Below are 23,702 nucleotides of genomic sequence, written 5' to 3' on the forward strand. Positions count from 1 at the left end.
TTATTATTATTATTATTATTATTATTATTATTATTATTATTATTATTTTGAGACACAGTCTTGCTTTGTCGCCCAGACTGGAGTGCAGAGGCGCAATCTCGGCTCACTGCAAGTTCACACCATTCTCCTGCCTCAGCCTCCCAAGTAGCTGGGACTACAGGCGCCCACCACCACGCCCGGCGAATTTTTTTGTATGTTTAGTAGAGACAGAGTTTCACCATGTTAGCCAGGATGGTCTCGATCTCCTGACCTCATGATCCGCCCACCTCGGCCTCCCAAAGTGCTGGGATTACAGGCGTGAGCCACCACACCCAGCCATTAAAGTGTATTATTAGATCAATTACTATTCACTTCAGTCTACCCTGTTGTTGCTCAAGTTATACATCGTTTAGTTGGAATAATCCAGGTGCTTGGCACATGTGAATTTTCCTAATCTGCTAGAGCTTACCACTTAAACCCTGTTTTCTTTTATTGTTGCTGATGTAAACAGTTCTAAAATGATGTAACTTTTTATACAGAACAGATTAAAATCACTGATCCTTTCTTGATGGCCCAAGGTTATTGGTGTAAACTACTACTACTACTGCTGATATAAAGAAACACCCTCAGTAGCTGTGGTATAAGGGCTTTTGTGACTACAAAGCTTTCCCCACACTGTCAGGTGTTCTCTTTTTGGTCATCACAGTGTTGGCATCTAGTAGCCTCTTCTATCAACCTGTGAACTGATTTTGTGGAGCCATTCTGCTTAGGGACTCTTAATTACATTTCCTGGATAGAGCAAGATAAATAGAATTAGGGGTGGAGCCTGAAGATGTTATTAAACTGCTGCAATCTCATGATAAAACTTTAACAGATGAAGAGTTGCTTTTTGTGGATGAGCAAAGAAAGTGGTTTCTTGAGATGGAATCTACTCCTGGTAAAGATGCTATGAACACTGTTGAAATGACAAGAAAAGATTTAGAATATCCCATAAACTTAGTTGATAAAGCAATGGCGGGGTTTCAGAGGACTGACTCCAATTTTGAAAGAAGTTCTACTGTGGGTAAAATGCTATCAAACAGCATCACATAGTAGAGAAAAATCTTTCATGAAAGGAAGAGTCAATCAACGTGGCAAACTTCTTTGTTGTCTTATTTTAAGAAACTGTCACAGGCACTCCAACCTTTAGCAATCACTAACCTGATCAGTCAGCAGTCATCAATATCAAGCCAAGACCCTCCACCAGCAAAAAGATTACAACTTGCTGAAGGCTCAGATAATTATTAACAATTTTTAGCAATAAACTATTTAAGTATGTACTTTTTAAAGACATAATGTTATTGCACACTTAATAAACTATAGTATAGTACAAATATAACTTTTTTTTTCCTCCTGAGATAGGATCTCCCTCTGCCACTCAAGCTGAAATGCAGTGATGTGTTCATAGCTCACTACAGCTTCAACCTCCTGGGCTCAAGCAATCCTCCTGCCTCAGTCCAAGTTGCTGGGACTACAGGTGGGTGTTGCCACACCTGGCTAATTTCTCTTTTTGTAGAGATGGGGTCTTGCTATGCTGACCTGGCTGACTGGTATTAAACTCCTGGCCTCAACTGATTTTCCCCACCTTAGCCTACCAAAGTGCTGGGATAACAATCACGAGCCACCACCACACTTAGCATAAGCATAACTTTTATATGCACTAGTAAACCAAAAAACTCATGTGACTCACTTTATTTCAACATTTGCTTTATTGCCATGGTCTAACATCGAACCTGCAATACCTCCGAGTTATGCCCACACTGTGAAAATTAAATGAGATGATGCAAGCAAAACATACAGTACATGGCTTTGAGTAAATGATGTTTCAAATGTTAACTGTTATCTTTTAAAATCCTAAGTAATAATTTCCATTTAAATAGACTTCCTTATTTTCTCCATGGCATCCTAATGAAAATGCTACTACAAATATTAACAGTGGCTAATATTTCATGAACACTTACTACTACATGTTAACACTGTGCTGAATCCTTTCTAGGGGTTATTTGAATCCTTAGAAAAGCCACCGGAGGTAAGTACCATGACGTTCCTATTACAACCAACCAACCAACCAAAGACTGAGAGAGGCTAAATAGCTTGCCCAAGTTCACAGAATAAGTGGGGAAAATAGAATTCATATAGGTTTGACTCCAGAATCCATAATTGTAAGTACTCCCCCATCCTGAGAGGAACAGCAGCTTCTTTTGCTGCTAAAATCTGCTTACAAGCAAGTTGAGAACAAGCTAATTCATTCTCCTTTAACCTTATTTTCTACTTGACTGTCCAAGGTCCCAGTTGGAAAAGCAGAAGTTGTTTTTTTGTTTTTGTTTTTTTAACGTTTGCTTTTTAACTTACCCACTCACAGTCAATTCCAAGTACTGGAAAATCTTCTAATTCACTTCTAAGCAAGGGCTCGATTTGATCCCACTCTGCCTCCTGAGACACCGTCACCACCTTTGCTTTAAGGATCCGTTCCTCCCACGAGGATCTGGGGGCACTGGAGTGCAGCTGATCATCTTCTGGAGGGGGCAGCTCTCTACTGCCCAGCACTTTCTGCTGTGGCTGTGGGGTCACAGGGCTCGTTTTACTCCTTCGGCGGCGCTGGATGCCTTTCCAGAGGACAAACCCCCCTACAGCCACACCCAGAAGGGTAGTCACTGTCAAAGCCACAAAGTTCTGTCTAGACATCTTCAACTTTTCTGCTCTTTAGAAAAGCATATCACTAATCCCACAATCTGCAAAACAAATGGCAAAAATACATTTATATACAGAATATAAACCTTTACATAAACAAGTTTTCCTCTAAAGAAGTCCCATTTATAATATCCGTGCCCACAAACTAAAAGAACTGCTATAAATTTCCACGTGAAATAGTACAACAGTTTAATTTCTTCATCTTTATAATCTCTGTATTCCATCTCTATCTCCATCCTCACCCCAGGAAATCTCCCTGCCCTCTGACAGTTCCCCAGGGCTCTCTTAATGACATAAAATCATATCAATGAAAACAACAGGCTATCTGCACAATGAAGTGTGATCTAGGAAAAAAACAAAACAAAACAATAAGCTAGACTCTCACCTCTAACTGCTGATTAATGAATGAATTTTTTAGTTAATGGATCTTCTTCAAAGTATTTTGCATTTTAAACCTTTGATCACCTAACGGTTGAAGGAAAACTTTTGCTTCTCAATTAAAAAAAAAATTGTAATCCTCAGTCAGTTGGTAGGGAGATTTTTTTGACTTCTCTGTAAGGTGAGGCAGCGAGGGAGTGGAGGAAACAGGCTTGAGTCAACACTTTCTGTTGCTCCAGAAGGCTCAGTAGTTCTTCATAGAAACTGATTCGGTTATTGTGGGGTAAGGCAGGGGGATATAAAAGAGAAAGGATAAGGAAAGAAAAAGAAAAAGGTAGAACTTAGAGAGATATCCAAGATGCATAGATGCATAGAAGGAGGTTGCAAACTGAAGTGTTCACAGCACCAGGAAGGTTAATGTAAATAAGTAAAGCAAGCCACAAAATAGTCCCTTTTTCATTTTTCTATAACATGTGGCTTTCTCCATGTAGTTTCTGTTTTCCTATATGTGAGAAAGAAATGAGTATACAGCACTATTCCTGTACTATTAAAATAACAGTAAAAGTGCAACAGTAAATAGTAAGTGGCCTGGCCAAGTGTGGTGGCTCATGCCTGTAATCCCAGGACTTTGGGAGGCCGAGGTAGGTGGATCACTTGAGGTCAGGAGTTTGAGAGCAGCCTGGCTAATATGGTGAAACCCCATCTCTACTAAAAATACAAAAATTAGCCAGGCATGGTGGTAGGCACCTGTAATCCCAGCTACTCAGGAAGCTGAGGCAGGAGAATTGCTGGAACTTGGGAGGTGGAGGTTTCAGTGAGCCGAAACTACGCCACTGCACTCCAGCCTGGACGATGAGAGTAAGACTCTGTCTCAAAAAACAAAAAAAGTAAATGGCCTTTGGTCTCAGGGCCAGGGAGAAAACATGGGGCAGCAACCATTCGGCACAAGCTGATGACCCCGTGCAGAAAGAAGGCCCAGAGTGGTCAAATACTTTGCTTATTTAAGAGAAGTCAGGAATCTGAATTTTATATGAAATGTCACCATTTTAAAATGCCGGCAATAAATTTACAGTTTTAAAAAATATTGTGCCAGCCAAACAAAAACATACTAGGCACCAGGCTACCCATCCGTGGCCTCTGGCCTAAAAGCTAAATTGCCCAAACACAGAGCAATCAGCTGCACCCTGCCTACGCTTCTCTATGGCTGAAGGTTACCCACTGAATGTGTATGGTTTTTATTACTTTTTAAAAATTTCATCAATAATAAAAAAAATTTTTTTTTTTTAATTGGATGGAGTCTCGCTCTGTCGCCCAGACGTGAGTACAGTGGCGTGATCTCAGCTCACTGTAGTCTCTGCCTCCCAGGTTCAAGCGATTTTCCTGCCTCAGCCCCCCAAGCAGCTGTGACTACAGGGGTGTGCCACCACATCCAGCTAATCTGCATATTTTTAGTAGAGATAGGGTTTCACCATGTTGGCCAGGCTGGTCTTGAACTCCTGACCTCAAGTGATTCACCAGCCTCAGCCTCCCAAAGTGCTGTGATTACAGGTGTGAGCCACCGCACTGGGCCAAAAAAAATTTCATATTTACAACAACTTCTGGATTATAATCATGCCTATATAGACATGTGAGTATTAGAGAAGAAAAACTCAATCATAGCAATTATTACAGTAATAATGAAAAGTGGTAATAGCTATGCTGTTTTAAAAACATTTACTTTATTCTAGAAACTGTGCTAAGAATTTCATGTTATTTTCTCCAGTGCTTTTATTGAAGAGGAAACTGAGGCTTAATGAGATTAAATAACTTGTGCAGAGAAACTTCTGATTAAAGTAATCTGAGAAGATATAAAAGTCCTTCCCTTTTCCACTCTAACCAATGCAAATGCTGAATAAGCCACTGAAAAGGTAAAAATGTAATACACAGTTAAGCCCCCAAAAGAAAGAAAGAAATCATCAGGTGCCAGAAAAGGAAGAGGAAACCCAAAGTGGGTGGAAGGTTGAGTGCAGTGGCTCATGCCTGTAATCCCAGCACTTTGGGAGACCAAGGCAGGTGGATTGCTTGAGCCTAGGAGTTTGAGACCAGCCTGGGCAACATGGTGAAACCTCATCTATACCAAAAATACAAAAAATTAGCTGGGTGCGGTGGCACATGCCTGAAGTATCAGCGACTTCGAGGGCTGAGGTGGGAGGATAGCTTGAGCTGGGGAGGTCAAGGCTACGGGGAGCTCTGATGGTGTGCCACTGCACCCACTGCACTCCAGCCTGGATGACAGAGTGAGACGCTGTCTAAAAAAAAAAATAATAAGTGGGTAGGTGGGAGATGAAGCTGGGCAGAGACCAGAACTCATATCACACCCAGTGCTGGAGTTTATCAGCAACCCAGAGGCAGAACTCTAGGCCACAGGCCCAGGACACAGCTGGAATCCAGGAGAGTGCCACACTATCCACAAACCGTAAGTATTTGCCCACCTTGGCCCAGGCAAGCCACCCGCCCCAGGCTAAAGGCATGAACAGAATCCCTCGAAAGAGGACAAATCCTCAGCTGGGTGCGGTGGCTCACACCTGTAATCCCAGCACTTTGGGAGGCCAAGGCAGGTGCATAGCTTGAGCCCAGGAGTTTGAGATCAGCCTGGCCAACACGGTGAAACCCCGTCTCTCTACTAAAAATACAAAAATTAGCCAGGTGTGGTGGTGCACGCCTGTAATCCCAGCTACTCGAGAGGCTGAGGCATGAGAATCACTAGAACCTGGGAGGTGGAGATCGTAGTGAGCCAAGATCCAGCCACTGCGCTCCAACCTGGGCAACAGAATGAGACTATGTCTCAAAAAACAAATAAAAAGAAAAAATTAATTAAAAAATAAAAGACAAATCTTCAAGCCTACACTTCTCTATGGCTCAAGCAGAAACAAGGCTCAAGTTCACATTATCCTCATAAAAGGGAAACCTACGCCAATAAACTGAATTTAAACTGGTGCAGAACTGGTCAATTCTATTGGAACCAGGCACAGCCAATCACAACACACACACACACCCCCCACTCACTCCACGTAGGAAACATACAGGACTACCATGGAAGATCAGTCCCTAGAAGGGGCTCACAATGAATCACAACAAAACAAAGCCCTAAAGCCAATAAAAATAGTACATAGAGCCGTCAAATATTTCCATACCTGAGATCTGAAAAGGACTTTAAAGAATATTCAGAGATATTAATGAAAATAATAACCAAAACGAAGACAAAAAATGTACAATTCTAGATATGAAAAATAGTTATTAAAAAATTTTTAAAACTCAATACTCAATAGACAGGTTAAAATGTAGACCACACATACAGAGAGAGCTAATGAATTGAAGAAAAAAATCTGAGGAAGTCACCAGAATGTAGTAGACAGATAAAGAGGCAGAAAACATACAGAGGCCAGGCATGGTGGCTCACACCTGTAATCTCAATACTTTGGAAGGCAGAGGTGGGAGGATCACTTGAGCCCAGGAGTTCAAGACCAACCTGGGCAACATAATGAGATCCCATCTTTGCTAATTTTTTTTTTTTTTAAACAGAAAGAATACACAACAAAGCAGAGACATGGCAAATGGACTGAGAAACTCCAATATTCAAGGAATAAAGATTTGGAATGTATGAAAAGGGCCAGATTTTGTACTATTCTCTGAGTCCCAAGCTGGATAAATTAAATCTATTCATAAAAAGACTCATATAAGAATGTTCATAGCAGTTACTTGTTTGTAACAGCCAAAATCTGGAAACAGCCTGTTGGCCTGACTGATGAATGCATGACTGCTGGTTCATTCGTTGCCTGTCCAGGAGAACAGGAGCCTTAACTGGCTTTGTTACCACCATATCCCCAGTGACTCAGCACAGAGTTGATGTACTCAGTAAATAGTTACTGAATGAATGAAATTCAGCTCAAGGTATTATATGTTAACATTTGTATAATAAATGTCTCTAATTCAATCACCAGATTACAACATTCTGTTTATTCAAACGAAAAAAAGTTTTTCCCCTTATCGAGCCTCGATGTTATAAGGAAGTACTATGGTTCACTACTGGGCTGGGAGCCAGAAAACAATCAAACTTTGATAACAGTTTACTCTGGGATCCAAGCTTTTCAATGCCTCACCAAATCTCATGAGTGAAACAATATGTCATTCTTAAGTTTTTTATATAAATTAATTGAACATAAAACTTTTTTTTTGAGACAGAGTCTCACTCTGCTGTCCAGGCTAAACTGCAGTAGCACAATCACGGCTCACTGCAGCCTCAACCTCCCGGGCTCCCACTTCAGTCTCCTGAATAGCTGGGGATACAGGTGCACGTCACCATGCTCAGCACATTTTTTGATTTCTTGTAGAGATGGGGGTCTCACTGTGTTGCCCAGGCTGGTCTCAAACTCCTAGGCTCAAGTGATCCTCCTGCCTCACCCTCCCAAAGTGCTCAGGTTATAGGTGTGAGCCAATATGCCCAGCTAAATATCAATGGCTACCTAATGATAGTAGGATTATGAAAAATTTTTATTTTTCAAATTTTATATGAATATGTACATATTTGTAATTAGAAAAATACACTCTTTTTAAACTGGTGCTCTTTAGAGATGGGCAAGTAAATATCCCACTTGACAAAACACATAATCATATTCTTGGAATAAATCATACTTTAATGAGTTAAATGATTATGTTTAAAGTGTTTGGAAAGTAGTATATGGTAGACAACACAAGCCCTAACATCAAATAGCCTAGGTTTAAATCCAGCCTCTGTTACTCACTAGCTGTAGGAACTTAGGCAATTTACCAAACTTCCCTAAGCCTCAGTTTCCTCATCTGTGAGACAGGAAGGACAGTCTCCTCATCTGTGAAACAGGTATACCTATTATGCATGATTACTGTGAGGCTTAAGTAAAATCAATAAAATTCACCTAGTATATTGGCTAGAACATTAGGATTCTATAAATTTTAGCTTTTACTACAAAACCACAGAACTTCTATTGAAGGAAATCAAAGAATCAGAGTTAAAATTTTGGAGTCAAGTTCAGCTCCCACCCAATTCAAGAATCCTTTCCAAGATAATCCCGACAGATCATGACCTAGTCTCTGATTGAATACTTCCAGTATCTGAGTTCATCACCTTTAGAGGCAGTTTTTGTTGAAAGTCCTTGCCTTCTGTAAAAGCTGCCTACTTACAAATTGCCCTCTTTGATAGCCTCTGCAATGACAAGTGTTTACTCCCTCCTTAAAGCATGTTAAATAGGTAAAGAGAGCTCTAAGACTCCCCTTATAGTCTTCCTGTGACCTGGTTTATAGACTCTCCTGGCCAAGGCCTTCTGCGCAGTTCCAAGTTTGTCAATGTATCTCTTCAAATGTGGCATTTAGGTCTATACGCAATATTGAGGCCAGGCATGATGGCTCAGGCCTGTAATTCCAGCACTTTGGGAGCCTGAGGTAGGTGGACTGCTTGAACCCCTCCCACCTCAACCCCCGAAGTAGCTAGTGCCAGGAGTTCAAGAGCACCCAGGGCAACATGGCGAAATCACATCTCTACTAAAAAAAAAAATAATAATAATAATTTACAAAAAACTAGCCACGCATGGTGGCACGCACCTATAGTCCCAGCTACTGAGGAGGCTGAGGTGGGAGAATCACCTGAGCCTGGGAAGTCAAGGCTACAGTAAGCCGTGATCACGCCACTAAAGTCCAGCCTAGGCGACAGGAGTGAGACCTGTCTCAAAAAAACAAACAAACTTGAGACACGGTCCAACTGATGCAGGCTACAGTGACAGTATTACTTCCCAGCAGCTGGACCCTATATTTTATTAATGCTGTATGAAATGATATATTTTTTCATAACAGAATCTCATTGTTGGGTCATATAAAGCTTGCAGTAAATTAAAATTCACTGACGCCAAATCAGGTTCTCCATTTTAAATATTTGTAATTTATATTTTGCACTTAAATCAAAAATGCTTCTTCTAAATTTCATCTTGTCTGTTTCAGCCAAATGTTTCATATACTGAGGCCAATTTGCATCTTGATTATACTTCCCTCTCAACTTAAACATAATTTTATGTACAAAACTGAGTATCTGTTTTCAGAGAAAATAACATCTCCTAACATATGCTTTTATTAATTCATTTTTATTTGGAGAGGTTTTGCGAACTGCACGTTTTTTTCTTTTCCAGCCAGAGGATTTATTCAGCAAACTTTTATATAACACATTATATAAGTCAGACACTGTGATAGACCCTGGGTAAAAAGAGTTGAAAGGCACAATCTGCCTTCAAAAAATTCATGATTTAGCCAAGGAAAAATACACATAACGAACAAGTTGCGAAGACTGAGATAACACCGGCAGGTGAAGCACATACAGGTATACAAATGGCTTGGACTTGAGGAAAGAGTGGAGATATTGTTTTTATTTTTATTTTTTTGAGACAGGGCCTCACTTTGTCACCCAGGCTGCAGTGCTGTGTCACAATCTCAGCTCACTGCACCCTTGACCTCCTGGGTTCATGTGATCCTCCCACCTCAACCCCCGAAGTAGCTAGGACCAACCACAGGCGCATGACAGCACCCCAACTAACATTTTGCATTTTTAGTAGGAACGGGGTTTTGCCGAGTTGCCCAGGCTGGTCTCAAATTCCTGAGCTCTAACACCCCAGCTAATATTTTGTATTTTTGGTAGAAACAGGGTTTCATCAGGTTGCTCAGGCTGATCTTAAACTCCTGAGCTCAAGCGATCTGCCCACATCAACCTCCCGAAGTGCTAGGATTACAGGCATGAACCACCACACCTGGCCGAGTTGGGGTATTATTAAGAGAAAACACGGCTCGATGTGGTGGCTCATGCCTGTAATCCCAGCACTTTGGGAGGCTGAGGCAGGTGGATCACCTGAGGTCAGGAGTTCAAGACCAGCCTGACCAATATGGTGAAATCCCGTCTCTACTAAGAATTACAAAAATTAGCCAGGTGTGGTGGCGTGCATCTCTAGTCCCAGTTACTCAGGAGGCTGAGGCAGGAGAATCGCTTGAACCTGGGAGGCAGAAGTTGCAGTGAGCCGAGATCGTGCCACTGCGCTCCACTCCAGCCTGGGCGACGGAGCAAGACTCTGTCTCAAAAAAAAAAAAGAAAGAGAAAACACTTGCTGAGAGAGATAGTGTCTGAGACTGGCATTCAAACAGGAGCAAGAGTTCTCCAGGTGCAGGAGCCAGACAGGAGGAGGGCACTCTAGGTGGAGGGAATAGCTTGTGCACGAATGGGAAGGGCAGGAAGCACCACAGGATAGGTGAAACATTTAAACAAATGTAAAGTGTAGGTGGGTGTGGTGGCTCATGCCTGTACAAATCCCAGTACTTTGGGAGGCCAAGGTGGGAGGATCACCTGAGATCAGGAGTTTGAGACCAGCCTAGCCAACATGGTGAAACCCCATCTTTAATAAAAATTCAAAAATTAGCCAGGCCTGGTGGCGTGTGCTCGTAGCCCCAATTACTTAGGAGGCTGAGACATGAGAATCACTTGAACCAGGGAGGCAGAGGTTACAGTGAGCTAAGATCGCACCACTGCACTACAGCCTGGGGGACAGAGTAAGACTCAATCACAAAAACAAAAACAAACAAACAAACAAAAAAAAAGTAAGATGTACTACACGTGTAAAATATGCACTAAATTTTTGAATACTTACTACAAAAAAAGAATGTAAAATTTTTTTTTTATAATTTCCATACTGATTTTTTTTTTTTTCTTTTGAGATGGAGTTTCGCTCTTGTCACCCAGGCTGGAGTACAATGGCGTAATCTCAGCTCACTACAACTTCTGCCTCCCAGGTTCAAGCAATTCTCCTGCCTTAGCCTCCTGAGTAGCTGGGACTACAGGCACCCGACACCACACCCTGCTAATTTTTGTATTTTTAGTAGAGGCGGGGTTTCACCATGTTGGCCAGGCTGGTGTTGAACTCCTGACCTCAGGTGATCCACCCGCCTCAGCCTCCCAAAGTGCTGGGATTATAGGTGTGAGTCACCACGCCCAGCCAGCCCCATACTGATTTTTATGGTGACTTCTTTACTGTGGTAAAATATATATAACATAACATTTACCATTTTAGCCTTTTTTCTTTTGAGACAAAGTCTTGCTCTATTGCAGAGGCTAGAGTGCAGTGGTACGATCTTGGCTCACTGCAACCTCCACCTCCTGAGCTCAAGCCATCCTCCTATCTCAGCCTCCCAAGTAGCTGGGACTACAGGTACTCCCCACAATACCTGGGTAATTTTTTTTTTTTTTTTTTTTTTTTTTTTTTTTTTTTGAGACAGAGTCTCACTCTGTCGCCCCGGCTGGAGTGCAGTGACCGGATCTCAGCTCACTGCAAGCCCTGCCTCCTGGGTTTTACGCTATTCTCCTACCTCAGCCTCCCGAATAGCTGGGACTACAGGCGCCCGCCACCTCGCCCGGCTAGTTTTTTTTTTGTATTTTTTAGTAGAGACAGGGTTTCACCGTGTTAGCCAGGATGGTCTCGATCTCCTGACCTCGTGATCCGCCCGTCTCGGCCTCCCAAAGTGCTGGGATTACAGGCTTGAGCTACTGCGCCCGGCCATTTTTTTTTTTTATTATTTTTGTAGAGATGGGGTTTCGCAATGTTGCCCAGGCTGGTCTCAAACTCATGAGCTCAAGCGATCCTCTAGACTTGGCCTCCCAAAGTGCTGGGATTACAGGCCTGAGCCACCATGGCTGGCCCATTTTAGCCATTTTTAAGTGTACAATTCAATAAGTATGTTCACACTGCTGTGCAATCATCACCATCGCCCATTTCCAGAACAACTTCATCCTTGCAAACAGAAACTGTCGTTCAACAAGAATTCCCATTCTCTTCTTCTTCTAACCCCTGATAAGCCCTATTATACTTTCTATCTCTATGAATTCCATATTGATCTTTTAATATTTATGTTGAAATAGCACTTTGGGAGGTTGAGGCAGGCGGATCACGAGGTCAGGAGATCGAGACCATCCTGGCTAACACGGTGAAACCCCGTCTCTACTAAACAAAATACAAAAAATTAGCTGGGTGTGGTGGTAGGGGCCTGTAGTCCCAGCTACTCGAGAGGCTGAGGCAGGAGAACGGTGTGAACCCAGGAGGTGGAGCTTGCAGTGAGCCAAGATCGTGCCACTGCACTCCAGCCTGGGTGACAGAGTGAGACTCAGTCTCAAAAAAAAAAAAAAAAAAGTATGTTGAAATAATGTTTGGAATATACTGGGTTAAATATAGTCATGTGCTACATAACAATGTTTTGGTCAACAACAGACCACACATACAATAGTTCTACAAAATTATAAGATTACAATGGAGCAGAAAAATTCCTATTGCCTAGTGACATCATAGCCATCTAACCATCCTAACGTTGCTGCACAATGCATTACTCACAAATGTGTGTGATTATGCTGGAGATTGGCTATAGCACAGCCAATCGTATAAATGTACAGCACATGCAATTATGTATAGTACATACTTGATAATAAACGACTATGTTACTGGTTTATGTATTTACCATATGTTTTATTTTACAGTGTACTCCTTCTACTTATTAAAAAAAATTAACTGTAAAGCAACCTCAGACAGGTCCTTCAGAAGTTATTCCAGAAGGCACTGTTAACACAGATGACAGCTCCATGCCTGTTATTGCCCCTGAAGACTTTCCAGTGGGACAACATGTGGAGGTGGAAGACAGTGATATTGATGATCCTGACTCTGTGTATGTCTAAGCTAACATGAATGTGTGTGTTTGTGTCTTAGTTTTTAACAAAAAATCTTAAAACGTTTAAAAAAAAAACAATTTTTAAGTTGAAAAAAGCTTATAAAATAAAGAGATAAACATTTTTATACAGCTATACAACCTATTTGTGTCTTAAGCTGAGTGTTATTACAAGTCAAAAAGTTAAAACAATTTAAAAGTTTAAAGTAAAAAAGTTACAGCAAACTAAGGTTAATTTATTATTGCAAAAAATTTTTTAAATTAATTGAGTGTAGCCTAAATACACAGTGTTTATAAGATCTAAAATAGTGTACAGTCATGTCCTAAGCCTTCACATTCACCCACCACTCACTCACAGGTTCACCCAGAGCAACTTCCAGTCCTGCAAGCTCCATGCATGATAGATACCCTACATAAGTGTAACACTGCTTATCTTTTCTTGAGACGGAGTCTCGCTCTATTGCCAAGGCTGGTGTGCAGTGGCGTGATCTCAGCTCACTGCAAACTCTGCCTCCCAGGTTCAAGCGATTCTCCTGCCTCGGCCTCCCGAGTAGCCGGGGCCACAGGTGTATGCCATCACACAAGGCTATTTTTTTTATTTTTAGTAGAGATGGGGTTTCACCATGTTGCCCAGGCTGGTATTGAACTCCTGACCTCAGGTGATCTGCCCGCCTCGGCCTCCCAAAGTACTGGGATTACAGGCGTGAGCCACCATGCCTGGCCCACTGTTTATCTTTTATACCACATTTGTACTGTACTTTTATGCTTAGATATGTTTAGATACACAAATACCATTGTGTTACAACTGCCTACAGGACTCAGAACAATAACATGCCGTATAGGTCTGTGGCCTAGGAGTGATAAGCTATTCCATACAGTCTAGGTATGCAATTGGCTATGCCATCTAGGTTTGTGTAAGTGTGCTCTATCGTGTTCATAAAATGATACATTTCGCAGAACAGATTCTCACTAAGCGATGCCATTACTATAGTTCACCTTGTTTCTTTTTATATCTTTAATGTGGCTACTAGAAAATTTTAAATTGGGGCTCACATTCTACTTCCAATGGACACTACTGTGCTAGAATATAATGTGCAAGTAAGGAAACAGAGACGATGCTAGAATGAGTAGATACAGGACAAGTCATGAGGGGGCCATGCATTACCCTACAGGACCCTGGAGAGCAAATAACAGACTTATAAGGAGAGTGACAGGATCAGACCACCATGGTACTAATGTGGGTGCTAGCTTGGAGGAGGGCAAGGCTGTAAGCAGAAAGACCTTTAGAAGACTCATAAAGCTGAGAGGCAAAGAATACTCGAATTATGGCAAAGGAAACCAGAATAAAAAGAGTCACGGTTCCTAAACAGAATGGCTGCATCACAACCACCTGGAAAAACAACAAAGTCATCAACCAACTTTTAGAAATTATAAGATAATTCAGAAAGTCTGATGAGTATAAACTCAATAGCTTTCCAAACCTATTATAAAAATGTGAAAAAAGAAATCTCATTCATAATAGCAATATACCTGTATACTATTTTAAAACTACATAAAAAAACCACATATACACATATACAAGTCTAGGAATAAATTCAACAGGAAATGCGTCAGATCAATACAAAGAGAAACAGAAAACTTTAGTGAAGATCTAGAAGACCAGAAGAGTGGAGATGTATGATAGCAGCTATCATGTGCCAGGTACTTTACATGTACATATATACTCATGTTAAAGTATTCATTTAATCCTTTCAATAACCCTATATGGGAAGTACTATAATTATCCTATTTTTGATAAGCAGACAAGATTGTTTTATAGAAATACTCAAAATAATATGTAAATTCAATACAAATTTCATTTAAAAAAACTTTTTAAAGAATGAATTGACTGTGTGCAGATGAGAAAAATGGATGCAGCAACATGGATCAGGATCATGGATTGTGGATCATGGATCATGGATTGTGGAGGCCACAACCCTGAGTGAATTAATACAGGAACAGAAAACCAAATACTACGTGTTCTCACTTATAAGTGCAGCTAAACACCCAGTACACATGGACATAAACACGGGAACAACAGATACTGGGGACTACTAGAGAGGAGGGGAAGACAGGGAAGGGGACTGCAGGCTGAAAATCTACCTATGCTTAGTACCTCAGTGAAGGACTCATCCATACCCCAAACCCCAGCAAAACACAATATACCCATGTAACAAACCTGCACATGTACCCCTTGAATTTAAAATAAAAGTTGAAATTATTAAAAAAAAAAAAAAAAAGAATGAATTGACCATTGAGAAAGTGAAAAGACAACCCACAGAATGGGAAAAAATATTTACAAATCATATTATCTTGGAAGAGTGTGTATCTAGAATATATAAAAATCTCTTACAACCAAATAATAAAAAGACAAACCAATTTAAAAACTGGCTAAGGATCTAAATAGGTATTTCTGTTCTTCAATTCCTTTTTAATATATTTTTTAGAGAGAAGATCTAGCTCTGTTGCCCAGGCTGCAGTGCAGTGGTGCAATCATAGCTCACAACAGCCTCAAACTCCTGGGTTCAAGTGATCCTTCTGACTCAGCCTCTTGACTACAGGTGTGCTAACTGAAGAGCCATGTCCAGCTAACTGAATAGACATTCCCTAATAGAGGGTATACAAATGGCCAATAAGCACATGAAAAGATGTTCAATATCATGAGCTGTTAGGAAAATGCAAATCCAAACCACAATCAGATACCACTTTACACCCAGTAGGATGATTCTATTTAAAAAAAAACAAATAAGGCCAGGTATGGTGGTGCACACCTGTAATTCCAGCACTTTGAAAGACCAAGGTGGGAGGATCACTTGAGGCCAGGAGTTTGAGACCAGCCTGGGCAACATAGCGAGGCCCTGCCTTTACAAAAACAAACAAACAAAAATTAATTCGCCAGGAGTGGTAGTCTGCCTATAGATTTAGCCACTTGGGAGGCTGAGGTAAGAAGATTGCTTGAGCTCAGAAGTTTGAGGCTGTAGGAAGCTTTGATCACTCCATTGTACTCCAGCCTGGTCAACAGAGTAAGACCCTGTCTCTCAAAAAAAAAAAAAAAGACAAGTGCTGGCAATAATGTGGAGAAATTAGAAATCTCATGCATTGTTGGTGGGAATGTCAAATGGTACAGCTGCTCTGGAACACAGTCTGGCAGTTATATGACCTAGCAATTCCACTGGCACGTATATACCCAAGGGAAATGAAAACACATGCCCGTACTAAAGTCCATAGCTATTCATAACAGCCCAAAAGTGGAAACACCCCAAATGTCAATTAGTTGATGAACAGATAAATAAAACGTAGCATATCTGTATGTTATGAGTTGAATTATATTCCCCAAAAAGATATGTTGAAGGTCTAACCTCCAATACCTGTGAATGTGACCTTATTTGGAAATAGAGTCTTCGCAGAAGTAAATAAGTTAACATGAAGTCATACTGAAGGAGGGTGGGCCTTTAATCAAATACGACTGGTGTCCTTACAGGAGGAGGAGAAGAAACAGGTTTACATTGAGCAAATCCAATAATGCAGACAGACACGGGGAAGGTGACCATTTGAAGACAGAGGCAGAGACTGGAGTTATGCAACTGCAAACCAAGAAATGTCAAGGATTGCCAACAACTACCAGAAACTAGGAAGAGGCAAGGTAGGATTCTCCCCTAGAGCCTTCAGGAAAAGCATGACCCTTGCTGACACCTTAATTTTGGACTTCTAGCTTCCTTAACTGCAAGAGAATAAACCTCTGCTGTTTTAAGCCACCAGTTTGTGTTACTTTGACCACAGCCCTACAAAACAAATATACTATAGGATGAAATTTCATTCAGTAATAAAAAGGAATGAATACTGAAACATGCTATAGCATGGAAAAATCTTGAGTACATTATCCTAAGTTAAAGCAGCCAGTCACAAAAGACTACACATTGTATGATTCCATTTACACAAAACACCCAGATCTAGAAAGACAGAAATATTAGTAGTTGCTTAGGGCTGGGGTCTTAGGGGAGTCAGGGATAGGGAGTGACTGCTAATGGGTATGGGTTTATTTTGGGGGTGATAAAAATGTTGTAAAATTAGACTATGGTGATGTTTGCACAACTCTATGAATATACTAAAATCCTCAAATTGTACACTTTGAATAACGAATTATATGGTGTGTGAATTACATCTCAATAAAGCCATTAAAAAATGATTTGGAGCCAGGTGTGGTGATTCACGCCTGTAATCCCAGCATTTTGGAAGGCCAAGGTGGGCGTGTCACTTGAACCCAGGAGTTCAAGACCAGCCTGGGCAACATGGTGAAACCTCATCTCTATAAGTAATACAAAAATTAGCCAGGTGTGGTGGTGTACACCTGTAGTCCCAGCTACTTGGGGGGCTGAGGCAGGAGGATCACTTGAACCCAGGAGGTCAAGGCTGCCATTGCACTCCAGCTGGGTGACGAAGTGATATCTCATCTCTCTCTTTTTTTTTTTCTTGAGATGGAGTCTCACTCTGTTGCCCAGGCTGGAAGGCAGTGGCACAATTTCAGCTAACCGCAACCTCCACCTCCTGGGTTCAAGTGATTTTCCTGCCTCAGCCTCCTGAGTAGCTGGGATTACAGGCGCATGCCACCATGCCCGGCTAATTTTTGTATTTTTAGTAGAGATGGGGTTTCACCATGTTGGTCAGGCTGGTCTCGACCTTCTGACCTGGTGATCCACCTGCGTCAGCCACCCAAAGTGCTGGGATTACAGGCGTGAGCCACCGCGCCCAGTTCCCCAACTCTTAAAAGAAAAAAAAAATTGACAAGTTGACTCTAAAACTAATCTGGAAAAGAAACTAATAATAACCAAAAATATTGTTTTCTAATGAGAGGACACGAGCTGATATATGACTTCCAATAAAATAATAATCATGATGGAGTATTTACCCTATTAGATGTCAACATATAACATACAGTTTAATATAGGATGTTGTGGTATTGGTCCAGCAAATAGAAAAGTATACCATAGAACAGAAGACAGTCTAGAAACAGACCCTGTATGATAAATGAGTACATGTGGCCAGGTGAGGTGGCTCATGTCTGTAATACCGGAACTTTGGGAGGCTGAGGTGGGAGAATCTCCTGAGGCCAGGAGTTTGAGACCAGCCTGAGCAATATAGCAAGACCTCATCTCTATCTCTAAAAATAAAAATTAAAAAGAAAAAACAGAAATTAGTACATAGTGTGGCATTTCAGATCAATGGCTCAAGAATGGACTGACTATTCGAGGTGACAGTGTTTGGAAAACAATTATACACACACAATTCCAGAGGAATTAAAGAAAAAAAACTATTCCCACAAGAAGAACTTATAGGAGAAAACAGAGCTTTAGGAGAAAACCCTCCTCTCTCTAAAAGTAGAGGAGGATTTTTCAACTTCAGCACAATTGACATTTTTGGCTGGTGAAATTCTTTGTTGTGGGAAGCTTTCCCGTGCGCTGTAGGATGTTTACCATGCGTTATAGGATGTTTAGCAGCACCCCTCACTTTTACTCACTAGATAGCCAATAGCACCATCCTAGTGGAACAAACAAAAAACATCTACAGACATTGCCAAACAACCCTGAGAGCAAAAATCTTTGACATTTAAGAACCACTCAGATTGGGAATGATAGCCACAAAATACAAACACACACAGAACAGACTGATAAATTAAAACCTAAAATTTTAAACTTTGTTTCAACAAAGATGCCATATAGTTAAAAGACAAGCAACAACTTAAAAAAGCAATAAGCAGGGAGTAAATATTATAAACATATAAAAATAACAAAAGATCAAAATCCAGAACATATAAAATACTACTATAAATCAGTAAGGAAAAGATGATCCAATAGAAAGAGATGTTTCTCAAAAGAGGAAATACAAATGGCCAACAATCATGAAGATGTTCAATCTCAACAGTAATCAGGGGAATGCAAATTAAAACAGCATGAGAAATCACTTTTCCATCCATCAGATTGGCAAAAATAAAAAAGATTGATACCATTAAATGTTCGAAAGAGCATGGGGGGCTGGGCACGGTGTCTCACACCTGTAATCCCAACACTTTGGGAGGCCGAGGCGGGTGGATCACTCGAGGTCAGGAGTTCGAGATCAGCCTGGTCAACATGGTGAAACCCCATCTCTACTAAAAATACAAAAATTAACCGGGCGTGGGAGCAGGTGCCTGTAATCTCAGCTACTCAGGAGGCTGAGGCAGGAGAATCGCTTGAACCTGGGAGGCAGAGGCTGCAGTGAGCCAAGATCACGCCACTGCACTCAAACCTAAGCAACAGAGCAAGACTCTGTATCAAAAAAGAGAGAGAGCATGGAAGAAATTATTATACACAGTGGGTAGCAGTTTGGCATTCCTAAATCCCCATACTCTCCCACCCAGCAATTCCACCTGCAGGTAGCCATCCTTGAGAAATGCTCACATGGGCACACAGAGGTGTGTGGGAAGGATGTTCTCCGCCACACTGTGTCTGACAATGAAAAACTGGAAACAATCTATGGAATCTTACATAACTATGGAATTTACAGAGCAAGTAGAAAGAAGTGGTAGATCTCTACATACTGACAAAGAAAAAATTCCAAGACCCGTTTTTAAGCATAAAATGTCAAGTTGTGTAATGCATAAAACATACATATTTGTAAAAGTTTAAGGCGAAATCTTACAAACATATATCATAACGTGCACACACTTGTCAAATAAATGCAAAGAAAAATACACACAAACTGACAACAGTTCTTATTTTGTGAGAAAGGGACTGGTAAAGAAGAAAGAGAGGAGACGGAAAAAAAAAAATCAAAGAGGATCTGTCTTCCACACTCCCCACCCTCACCACCAAGGAGAACATAAAGCTAAGAAAGATTTGTCTTGTTTAAAATTGTTACATAATTTTGTTACAAGACTTTATGCACGGACTATAACTAGAATATTTTAAAAATACATTTTTAAAACAAGCTCAACTTTACCAAATTTAATCCATCTTCCTCCCTGCGCCCCGACCCGCACTTCCTAATTCCTATGACCAAAAAAACCTTTCAATTCCTTCTATCCCTGTAACAGAACTAAAAAAATAAAGTATAATTTCAATTTTGTTTTTGAGGAGAGGGTATATAAACGAGTTTGAATGTTGGAATCATATCAAAAGCCTATCAAAAGCTTACCGAGGGATGGATTTGTTTGTATTTTAAGGAGCAGGTGTCAATTTTGTCATAAATAATGATTAAGGTTCTTAGTTTTGATCCATCCCAGGGATGTGAAAAACGAAAGAGGTGGCTCCCGGCAAGGCCCAGAGCAGGGTGTGGCCTGGGAGGACAGGGATGGTACCGCGGGTGGCGGCTCACACGCATCCAGGGGAGAAAACAGCAGCAGTGGCCGCGTCGAACTCGCAGCGCCCGAGGAGCTACCAGGTGCCGCGGGCGGGGCCTCCTTTTTAGCTGACTCGGACACGCAGCCTCGAAGGTCTGGTAGGGGCTCCCAGAGAGAGGGTAAGGGGATCGGAAGGAGAGGCCCGAGGAGAGCGTGGGAGGACGTGGGCAGGGGTGAGGCCCTCCTTGCGCACTTGGGTGCTGAACCGCCCCGCCGTGGGCGACGGGGGCAAGGGGGCCACGCTGAGGGGCGGGGAGAGGGGCAGGGCCAACTTGCTCCGGGACAGCAGGGTCCCCGCAAAGTCGCCCCCGTACACGGTAATATCCCCCGCCCCACGACCCCTCTTGGTCTGCACTGGAAGCCCCTCTGCCTCGCGCACAACCCCGGTGCAAGGCCTCGCCGGCCTCTGAGCCTCACTTACCTGCTGTCTCGGACTGGGCCGCACACCTGCAGCGGGCTCACGGTAAAGTGCTGGAACCTGTGCGGCAGTCAGCGCGCACCCACCCGGATTCACTAGGGCCGTAACCACTTCCGTTCCTGCGGCAGGCCTGGAGGACGTAATCCCAGCTGGGGTGTGGGAACGGGCAACGCCATCTTGTACGGAAGCTCCTGGGGCAGGTAATGCCTACCCAGTCTCTCTCCTCTGTTGAAAAAATAATCTGTTAAAATTGGAAGGGCTTAACGTCTTCTTCAGAAAAGTGACGCATTTGTTTCTGGGATGGTATGTTTGTGTTTTGGTTTTGGTTTTGGCTGAACTCTGACAAATGTAATATGGTACATCGAATTTTCTTTCTTTAGTATCCTGCCTACTGTTTTTCTGTTAAACAATAACAGCAAATAGAAGGAAAGACAGTGTATTTAAATAATGTAGTCTTCATTAGCAGTGCACATTATCCTATAGCCACTATAATAATTTTATGCACCCTTTTTTTGTTTTTTTTTTTTTTTTGATGGCGACTGTCTCCCTAGGCTGGTCTCGAACTCCTGAGCTCAAGCGATCCTCACAGCTCGGCCTCCCCAAGTGCTGGGATTACAGACATGAATGCCCAACTATGCCATCTTTTATAGCGATAATCACAATATCTTCTGTTTATATATTAAATTGTTCATCCAATTAGTCTTTATTAGCAATTATATGTGAGGCAGTTAATGTGTGCTACATGCATGTTTTTCCTTTCTCATGGAATGTGTAAAAAAGAAGGAGAAATGAGATGTGCATAAATAACCAATGTAAGGTGTAATAATAGCTACCATTTGTTGACTTTGTGCTCACCTGTTGCTAGGAGCTTTGCAAAGCATTTTACTTATTTTTTCTCTTTTAATCCCCATAACAACCCTATGAGGCAGTACTATTATTAGTGCTATTTTACATAAAATGGAAAAAGGTTAAATAACTTCTTCAAGGTAATTCAGCAAGTAAGCACTGGAGTTAGGAATCAAACCTCATACGTCTGATTGCAAAGCATGTGGCCCCATCCTTTATACTACATTGTCTTCAATACAGGGGCAAATGTTTTAAATTCCACTGAAGGAGTATCCATGGGGAAAATTTCCAGCTATTATAGGTGATTAACTCCCTGAATTTTTATCTGTCCGTCTTGAAACCCTTAAAAAACAAAGGATAAAGAGGAAATGCAAATTAAAACCACAATGAGATATAGCTAAATGAAAAAGACAGAAAATACCAAGTGTTGGCAAGATTGTGGCGCAACCACAGCTCTTATATGCTCCTGAAGGGAGCATAAATTGATGCAATCACTTTGTTAAGCTGTTTGGCGGTATCAACTGAAGTTGAATACATGAAAAGGCCTTTGTTCCAACAGTTTCACCCGTAGGTGGGGCACAGTGGCTCAACGTGTAATCCCAGCACTTTAGGGATTTTCACTGTGTTGCCCAGGCTGGTCTTGAACTCCTGGCCTCAAGCGATCCTCCCACCTCGGCCTCCCAAAGTGCTGGGCATCATGGTGCGCACCTGTAGTCCCAGCTACTCCAGAGGTGTAGGCAGAAGGACCTCTTGATCCCTGGAGTTTGAGACTGCAGTGAGTTGTGATTGCACCACTGCAGTCCAGCATAGGTGACAGAGCTAGACCCTGTCTCAGAATCAAAAACAAAAACAAAAAAAATGTTACTCCTAGTTATTAATATGAAACTGAAATGTCTGCATATATTCACCAAAAGGACATGTACGTAAAAAAGCTCATACCCATACTTTCAACAGCCCCAAACTGGAAACTACCCAAATATCCCTGCTGTTAGAAGTCACTGTATATAGTGATTCATTTTAGGATAGTAATAACTGGAAGGGAATATGAGGAGGCTCACGAAGTGCTGATAATGTTCTATTTCTTAATCTGAGTCCAGCTTTACAGGTGTGTTCAGGTTATATTTGTGAGCACTTTTCTGGTTTCATATATACTTCGATAAAAGAGTTTTTTAAAAATGATAGTAAAGGAGTGAAAAGTTTTTTAACCCAAAGAAGAAAGAACAGGAAAGAACATAATACCGAACTAAAAAAAAAGATACAATTTTAAAAGAAATTAGATTAGAATGGCAGATACAGTGTATGCTTGTATCAAAATATCTCATGTGCCCCATAAATGTATACATCTACTGTGTGCCCACAAAAATTAAAAATTAAAAACAAAAAGAATAGCAGAGTGTTGACATTTGGAGGATTTCATAAAGAACTGTCTGGGTTCACAAGCAATCACTCTACATTAAGCCCCAGTCAAGAAGACTCATCTGTGCATACAGAACTTCTAATCAGCTTTTAAAATACAGTTTCTCACTTTTAAATATGAGAAGACATCCAAGAATCACCAGTCATTATGGGAATGTCTCTGACATAATTAATTAACCTTTTCTAAGGACCATGTGTAGAACTATGTATAGAACCCTCCGTTCTTGAGGAAGACAAAGAACTATGTACCCAACGATTTGAGAACACAAATTGTTCTCAAATATACTTTTCACATATACAGGGAAGATTTAAGAAAATTAATTTTGATTTAGGCCATTGATTATCTAACAGGTTGCTATTTTTAAAATCAAATAAAAATTTTTAAAAAATTTTAGGCTATTGAGCAACTTTTTACAAATTGTAAAAAATTGCTATCATATAGCTCACATTCTCTGGCTACATTGCAATTAAGTTAGAAGTCAATAATGAGGCTGGGTGCAGTGTCTAATGCCTGTAATCCCAGCACTTTGGGAGGCCGAGGCAGGTGGATCATCTGAGGTAAGGAGTTCAAGACCAGCCTGGCCAACATGGTGAAACCCTGTTTCTACAAAAAATACAAAAATTAGCCAGGCACAGTGGCCAGTGCCTGTAATCCCAGCTACTTGGGAGGCTGAGGCAGGAGAACTGCTTGAACTTGGGAGGCAGAGGTTGCAGTAAGCCAAGATCATGTCACTGCATTCCAGCATGGGTAACAGAGCGAGACTCTGTCAA

General features: G+C 41.3%; 1 protein-coding gene across 1 annotated transcript in view; it reads right to left on the reverse strand.

Moving 5' to 3' along the window:
* The window catches only part of EXD2 (exonuclease 3'-5' domain containing 2), a 51,278-nt gene extending 30,312 nt beyond the window's left edge, over nucleotides 1-20,966 (reverse strand). Inside the window, exons 1-2 of the mRNA XM_023182716.2 lie at nucleotides 20,673-20,966; nucleotides 2,371-2,750 (exon numbers count right to left, since the gene is read on the reverse strand). Coding sequence (XP_023038484.1) covers nucleotides 2,371-2,703 — 333 coding nt within the window. The 5' untranslated portion in view covers nucleotides 2,704-2,750; nucleotides 20,673-20,966. The remainder of the gene's footprint in view (nucleotides 1-2,370; nucleotides 2,751-20,672) is intronic.
* Nucleotides 20,967-23,702: the final 2,736 nt, after the last annotated feature.

Source organism: Piliocolobus tephrosceles, chromosome 6 (genome assembly GCF_002776525.5).
Source record: "Piliocolobus tephrosceles isolate RC106 chromosome 6, ASM277652v3, whole genome shotgun sequence".
NCBI lineage: Eukaryota > Metazoa > Chordata > Mammalia > Primates > Cercopithecidae > Piliocolobus > Piliocolobus tephrosceles.